Source organism: Nelumbo nucifera, chromosome 1 (genome assembly GCF_055504915.1).
Source record: "Nelumbo nucifera cultivar China Antique chromosome 1, China Antique-T2T, whole genome shotgun sequence".
Lineage (NCBI taxonomy): Eukaryota > Viridiplantae > Streptophyta > Magnoliopsida > Proteales > Nelumbonaceae > Nelumbo > Nelumbo nucifera.
This window is the reverse complement of record NC_142649.1, coordinates 172,717,536-172,725,896: the sequence shown is the minus strand read 5'-3', so window position 1 is coordinate 172,725,896 and position 8,361 is coordinate 172,717,536. Positions and strand designations below refer to the sequence as shown.

Here is an 8,361-nt window from a genome sequence, read left to right as displayed (position 1 = left end):
TGGTACAAGCCCATAACCCAGAAAGCAGATAAAAATGCAGAGTTGGGTCAATAAACTTCTAATCAATCTCCTGTTTAATTTGCTCAAAAGCACTACAGCTAGCTGGAACTTGCAAGGATAGAAAAGGTCCACCCTAAGTAACATTGGGATGGAAGAATTGGGGGGGGGGCATACACGTATAGGTTGAGGCTTATTGAGGAATGAGAACCCTTTTGAAGAGCAAAATAAACCTGAGCCAGGTGGTGTTAAAAAAAAATCTGTCGTCTTGGGCCCTGATCCTGAAGAGTACGCAGGCTGTACGTACCTATGGATAGTACTATGATGATACTGCTCCTTAAAATATTTGATTCAATCAGTAGAAGAATGCATCAAATAGCTGGTGGGTTGCTTACCAATATGGACGTGGACCCAAACAGAAGAAAGATCGATCCCCCAATCAATATCAACATGCATGAGAATTATTTCAGGGTAGGATATATCAGTGATCTTAGTCGGCTAGATCTTTTGTTTACAAGTCTCAAGTCTGGCTGCTATACAGACAGTATATATGGCCCGAGGATCATAGACCATCACCATCAATGAATTTGGATATCTCTGAATCCACGTGAAGTCACATGAGTCGCACATGATCCCTTGAACTAGGGGATGTGACCAAGTGAAATAATCTAGCTATTTCCTTTCAAAATTCCAAGAAGCATCATTAAAGCTATAGAACTAAGCAAATCCATGATTCAACCAATGGAGCCATGGAGGGGAGCCTTTCAACAACCGGATTATGGATATATCTACATATGTTTTTTTTTCCTTTTTCTTTTTTCAGGTTGTTGCATGTAAGGTTGAGAAATAATTCATAATTCACTATTAATCATTCTAATGGTCGAAATTTGAGCTGTCTATATATGCTGCCAAACACCCTCCCTCTGCTGTCGGACAACCATGAGACGTGAGTGGCCCTCATTCGTTATAAAGAACTATTTTATGGGTTGAGGACAGAACTCATCCAGTCCATCCAAATTTGGATGGATATTAATTTGCACATATGATATTATCAAACGTGTAAGTATGGATTCTGCTTCTAAATTCAGATCTCAGACACCATGATTTTATTTTATCTTCTTTGGAAGCTCAATGTATACTACCTGCCATTTTTTGGTAGGCCATCGGGCAATGGTTTAACATGTGGGGAGGGGCCCATGCATGAGTAGAATCATATGAGCATGATGGACACTTGTCAAGCTCTAAACCCAATTTGTCAAAGGGGTCTGCTCAAGGTGTTTGGGAAAGAGGTCATATTGGGGGCCATGTGATTGTTGTAAGGTGTATTAGGGTCGTTTGCTTTGTATTTGTAGTGTCTTTAACTCTTTATGGAGATGTGGACTTGTAAGGGTTAGGCTAATCAGGATAGAAGATAAGAAGAACGTCTCTGAGGCTTGAAGAGTACTGGATTAGCATGGGGATAATTATGAGTGGATTTACAAACTTCATAGTCACACACTCACAGGCGACACGGGGGGAGGGAATAGAGAGGCAAGAGGGTTTGACTTGAATTAATGCAGAGAGAAATGGAGCGTGTGATAAGAGGACGGTGGTGGACCCCTGGGTTAAGCCATGATATTTTGGCTTGGGCATTCATTACCCACCAGAGCAGACACCGATAAATCTGGGTTTGTAGCTACCAGTGGGAAGTAATCAAGGACAATGTGTGTGAAGCATGATGGGTTGTAGTAAGAGATCTACTAAGTGGAAGAGAATGATGAGACAACAAAGGGGGAAGCTTTACATAATGAGAGTCTGCATCTCTATGCTCCTCTGTTGGCACAAGTACTCCTAGCAGCTGAACTTCTTCTTCTTCTTCCTTCTTCTTCTTTGTGTAATATTTCTTCCTTTTCTTGATGTATCTTCTGTTTTGTTTCTCCATGTGTGTAGCTTTTGTTTTTATTAGGTCCAAAATGGAAGAATTAGATGTCTTTCTGTTTAAGTCCATATGTGATTAGAAACAGAAACGGATGAATATATTCTTCTGAAAATTGAGGCTTTAAAATGTGTAATTTTTCACAGGTTGGATTTCATTTATGTTAACTAAATAAATTGATTTTATTTCTTCCTCCCAATGTTCTCTGGAAATAGAATGAGCAATCCTATCTGATCAAGTATGGCAACCATAAGATAAGTGCCTCCGGAGAATCTAATCTATCGTCCAACTATCATTTCTTTGAGAGCCAGATGGAACTCTGAAAATCAGAATACTTCATTGCCATTCATGTTCTGCAGTTTGATGTTTCAACAGTTCTCTTTTTCTAAGGCAAATCCACTCTGACTAGTGGAATGGAAAGTAGTTTTTCCACACATGGCTGTTGTCATTTTGACGCTACATCTGCTGTGACCATCGTGACAGCACTCCTCTGCAACCCCTCAATTAAACATGAACAGGTCAACAATGGAAATAATTTTATTACATCACGTGTTTGCTTGCCTTTGTTTTTCATTTGAGGGAGGGGGAAGGGTCAAGGGAGTTGTACAACCATGGTCGCAGCAGATGTGAATTCCTTCTCTCTTGGCAACTCTTTTCGTTTATTAAAATTCAGGATGTGGGGTAGGCTTTGATACCAAATGTTACATAACTGATCAATAGGCCAAAAGCCCTAGGACCAATGAATTGAAATCTGACAGATGACCCTTAGAACTGTAATACCTTGGAATAAAAGAAATATCATCAACAAAGAGGGCACCATATGTCGAAACCAGCTTTAAATGACTTAAATGACCAAAATACTCTTCTGAGTTATCATTTTTCCTTCATGTATGATTGATGAAAAAGGCCCTCTAGGGTAGTCCACTGGAAGCCAATTCCTTGGCTTTTTTCTCCTTGTGTCTCATGACTTTGGTTGACTCACCTTGGTTTTATCCTCTACCTGTCCCACCCCTTCTTCCCCTCTTTCTATATTCCACAAGTTGTGGATCTTGTCAAGGCCCCCTCAAAGAAACCAAACAACATGCACCCCAAAAACAGCCGTAGGATAGATTTTATAAAAAGGTAAAGAAATTTAGAGAGAGAGAGAGATCCTAAGTTCCTAACTCTTAAGGTAATGCATTAGTCAACTCCGTATTGAATAAGCATTCTGTTCACTATTGATCTTTGTGAACTTGACTAACCCACGCGATAATAATTGATCTTTGTTATGATGTAGAAAAAGGCTAATGATAATCCTACTCAGTAGTACAATTTAATCATCTCCCCAGATGAAACCATCTACTTGTTAGTTAAGCCCAATAATTGTACTCCCAAGACTTTGAATAGAACTATTGCAAAAACACTTCATTATGGATGTTGATTTCCAGTTCAGATAATCTTGCACAGTTACACCGACTAAACCCATAGATTCTGCTATATATATATATGTATTTCCAAGATCAATTTGATTAGGGGATACAATTAAATTAATCTGCTACTGCTGCCTGGTCCCAGGCTCAATTGTCAGTTTAGTTACAAGACCCAACAGAATTCATTCCCAAATCTCAACCATAGCATACATTTGTAACCCAGAAGGGTGACCATGAACTAATAATGAATCACCCAAAACGATTTCCATAGATCAGATGGTCCCAGTCCTGGACGGCGTCCATTTTAGCAAACAGATTATCCTCCATTGGGCCACCTTAAAGAGAGAAAGAAAACAGAGACAGGAAATTAGAGTATTAAGATGTGCAGTCCACAGATGCAAATGCATTCTGAGAAGACGAATCTATGCGCATTTAATTTTCTAATTGATGACTCTTATATATATAATAAAGTATGCATACATGAATAATTAATGGGTATGGTGTCCATCTGAGACAGTAATGGCCCACAAAAAGGAGAGAATGGTAGCAGGTCTCTGTCGCCGGAGTTGGCAAGGTAACAAGCTAGTAGGCCAGTCTTGTCATCTTCTTACTGATCATATTTGTGGCTTTGTGGGTACAGCGCGCCTAGCCCAAACAGGAGCCAACAATTGTCACCCACCCCACTTCGTCTCCCACTCCCCACACATATCGTAGCTCCTCTCTTCCAGTCCTCCCTATAAAACTCCATGCCATGCGCAGGAGCTCTTCACTTCACTCAAAGTTGAGAATTTCTTACCAATTCTACGACAGCCTAACAGATTCTCTTCTTCTTCTTCTTCTTCTTCTTCTTCTTCTTCTTCTTCTTCTTCTTCTTCTTCTTCTTCTTCTTCTTCTTCTTTCTTCTTCTTCTTCTTCTTCCTAGTTCCTCCCATATATAGTTCTGTAGCCTACATGAATATGGCAGTACATTCGTTCTCTCTGAGGAACCCAAAGCTTCGTTCATGGCAACGGTGCTCCAGGCACATTCGAGAGCAGCGAGCACGTCTGTATATCATATGGAGGTGCACGGTGATGCTGATTTGCTGGCACGACTGAGCCTTGGAGCTCAGCACATGGCCTACTCTTCTCTGAAGCCAGACATGAGCTACTCTACTAACCACGGAGGCGATTAAACTTAAAAGAGAGGGTGAATGAAGCCAAGAATGAAGAATTTCAAGCAGCCTGTAACAAACATGTATGTATATATATAATAGAAGACTATATATGCTTATGATCTGAGGGCGTCTGACTTTGTAAAATTGCATGGGAGAGTCCAATTGGTGTTTTCTGTAACACAAATTTTAGGAGATGAGTAGGCAATCAAACCACTGTTACTTCTATCTTCTGATCTCTAACATCAAGAATTGAATAATAAATAGTGTTACAAGAAATTCAGATAAACTGTTGAGCAGTACTGTAATTAATATGGTTGTTCATGGGGAGAGTCTTTACTCCTTGGCATACTTACGGGAGCAAAATGTTCTTTATCTCTGGGTTCACCATAGATTAGTTTTTCGGAAGTTCGAAACAGAAACGTAAGAGAATCTGTTATTACCATGTCTTCAGAGTTAAGATCAAATCTTTGCCACAGAAGTATGCACCCAAAATGAGATAATTCTTCTACACAAAGAGAAAGGACCAGAGTTTAGTCTTATGATCATTAGAAAGACATGTAAGACCCTGATCCCACCTTAAACATGAATCAATGGATCGATTCTATCTTGTTCGGTAAGCCAATTATTAATTATATGCCTGCTGCAGATCTGACAATTTCTCCTGTATTCGTTCTTGGGTTGGCAGTGCAAGCAGGACTGAAAGTCTGAAACTCCATATTTACAAAGTTTTTTGTTTTTTGATCAAATCCATGTTTACAAAGTTAATTATAGCATTCCTGGGAAAGAAGAAATAATAGATAAAGTGAGTGCAATCGTTGAAGAATTGCTTTTGGCCAGTATTCCCATGTCTTTGGTCGTTATCAGAAATTTCTCCTATTTGAGATCGTTGAGATGGGCATTCCTACCTTCTCTATTTCATGTCAATGTCATCTGAACCGGTAACCGGAAAAAAAAAAAGAACCAGGTGGGGGCCAAAGGGTGTCAAAGAAAGGTTCCGGCATCAGACTACGATCTTGCCAACTTCTGTTTTCTCAATTAAAAGTACATCAGAAGCCCCGAAGACTACGGATTGTCAGAACCAGCATTGGGTAATGACTTCCTTTTTTGTTTTAATTCTGGAATTGTTACATTCTAAATGTCAATGCCAATGATCCCAAGTGCCAAGTATCTGAATAATCAAATCTGAAGTGAAACAAGATATCAAATTCTATGTACAAGAAAAGATCATTAAGCTTAGTTTGGAAGGAGTACAAATGCAAATTTGTAGAGTGCAAAACCTTATATTTTGTATTATTTTGCATGTATTTGTATTGTACATATTTGCATTTGTACTCTTTCCAAACTAAGCCTCAGAGTCAATCATGTTCTTTGGCCAAGCTAATTTTTTAGCAGATTTCATTTACCACACTAGTTGTGACAAGAGTTTATTGAAAGATTTAGATTTTTGTATGTGGGGCAGTTCTATCCCCCACCTGTTTTAGAGCTTTTCTTCCATAGTACCAAAAAAAAAAATCTATGTAAAAAGCCCCACCATACAAATTCGGATTTGATCGTCACAAAGTGCCCTTCACACCAATTTCCAATTTTGTAGCATGTTGCAGTTATGTATTTGAAACATCTCCCCATGAATGGCAACTTATAAATATGGAAATGTTCTCCATGTATCACTCCAAGCGCTGTGAGGGGCTCTCTCTTTGCGAGGAGCAAATCTGGATTTCAACCATGCAGTAGCACGTGAGGGAAACCATGCAAGATACAATAGAATCTCTTGCATATGCCCTACACCCGGAGATGATAAAAATCAGACTTAGTGATACGGTATTTTCACCCATTTTGCTGCTTCACTTGGACTCATCTCAGAAAAGATAGACCACACAGAAAACTGAAGGAAAAAAAAAAAAACTTTGGGATGTCAATAGCTATCTTAGTTGCATCAAGGTTTTAAAATTTTTTAACAGATTAGAGAAATTACCTAAAATTCACAATGACTTTTCAGTATTTCTCTTAAACTTACCAGAACCTTTTAAAACATCCAGAAAACCCTATGTCAGTGCCTTCTGTCTTTCAAAACTCACAATCTCTTAGAACACTGTTATTATTCATTGACAGAAGTTGTCCACATCAACATAAATGCAATTTTATGGCTAAACTGCCCCGGAATGTCATGTCAACCTTATTAAACATATTTTTTGCATATTTTTTATTCAATACACCTTTTGCTCTAGTTGAATCAAAACCATTCTTTTTTTTATTTATTTGAAGTTCCCTTTTTCACTTAAATATGTAAAATGGGCATAAAAAATTCTTATACTGAAATACTTAAGATATATTTTTGTTGTTATTTTTATCTAAGTTTTGCTTTATTTTCCATTAACAGAACAAAGGGTAAAATAATAATCTACCAATATAAGTTATTAGTCTATTAAACATCAATTTACTGACATGGTGATTACACGACTCATATTTTATCCAATTTGGCAATTGTTAGATGAACAAAAGTGGCGTCTAAAGGCTCCCAATTTTATTCCCAACTTGGAGCTAGCCCTATTCAATTGCATTAGAAATTCTAACAAATCTCAATAATTGCTCCTTATGTTTATATCATATTGCAGCTGTTTCTAGCTGCAAATTTATTCCTGACTTGGATTGGATTGTGTGAACAGGTTACACTGCTATAATAACCCAGAAGTCAGGAGTGGCATAGTCTCGCCCTCAGTCTGATCAGGAGACATGCATGTGATAAAATAGGAATCACTACATAACATCGACTGTCCAGAATCAATTCTCACGGACGTTTGTCTCGTTATTTGCAGAAATTTTCAACAGGAAAACCGAGTTTAAGAAACTTGAGCACAATCATTCTTCAGATGAATGGAATATTCCCGCAAGTCATCAGGCTCAGGGATTGTCATTCTGACTATATAGTACTAGGAAGCCACTTGTCTGAACAGCCAGACGACTGTAAGACCTACCTGGGACCGAATGTTAAATGTGGCCAGCTGACAGCAAGCAATTTGAAAGCGTTCCCACAAAGACAAAGGGACGCGACCTGGTTCAATAGACGCAAATACCAATTAGATGAACTGGAAAGTTGGGTTCATTTTCAATATTGTATACACGCCAAAGAAACAAAAGGTGAAAAGGAGATGGACCGAAAAACAAAAACAGCACTAGCTCGCCCAATTACTGTATTTACAATGTGGTATGTATCTCTGCATTGAAGGAAAAAAAAAAAAAAAACAGGAAGCCAAGGACACTAAGCAACGCCCTCGACTAAAGTTTGCATTATACAAAACAAATATGGATAATGATGACAAGAAAGCAAAGGCACTTTTTATTTAGGCCCTGTTATGTGACAATGATATCCCACATCTATAAAGCAGAAAAATCAGGTCCCATTTGACAACGTTCTTTAAAAGCTTTTCTTCTGTTCTTGGCATTTTCACAGAACAGAAATGCGTTAGGAAAAAAAAATGAAAGAACCGAGTCATTTCTAAGTAGGAGATCCGGATTGGGAGTGAGTCCGGATTTCCTGCTCACACAAGCTCTGCCCACGTCTACCCATATAACATCGTAGCTATATATGGAAAACATCTCATCCTCCTACATAGTATTATGAAGAAGGAGATCTGGATTGGAAGTGACAAATTGACTTTTCAAAGAACACGTTTCCTGGGAATATGCGGTTTTCACAACGTACATGTCTAGTAACATTCACGTGTGCGACATTCCCACATGAAAGAATGGTCACTTTTGTCATTTTGCACAAAAATGATAAATTCAAGCCCTCAGACAGCAGTCCTCAGTCATTCAACTTCAAAGACTACTGCTGCATCAAGAACTGGACGACGAGCGACCAGAATACATCTCTGACAACATTTTTCTA

At 38.5% G+C, this 8,361-nt stretch overlaps 1 protein-coding gene across 1 annotated transcript; it reads left to right on the top strand.

The window, feature by feature from the left end:
• The first annotated feature begins 4,022 nt into the window (after positions 1-4,022).
• On the top strand, positions 4,023-4,700 carry LOC148804169 (small polypeptide DEVIL 14-like). The gene has a single exon (XM_088902647.1). It carries the CDS (start codon positions 4,273-4,275, stop codon positions 4,414-4,416), a length of 144 nt encoding a protein of 47 aa, XP_088758773.1. The 5' UTR covers positions 4,023-4,272; the 3' UTR covers positions 4,417-4,700.
• The last annotated feature ends 3,661 nt before the right edge of the window (positions 4,701-8,361 follow it).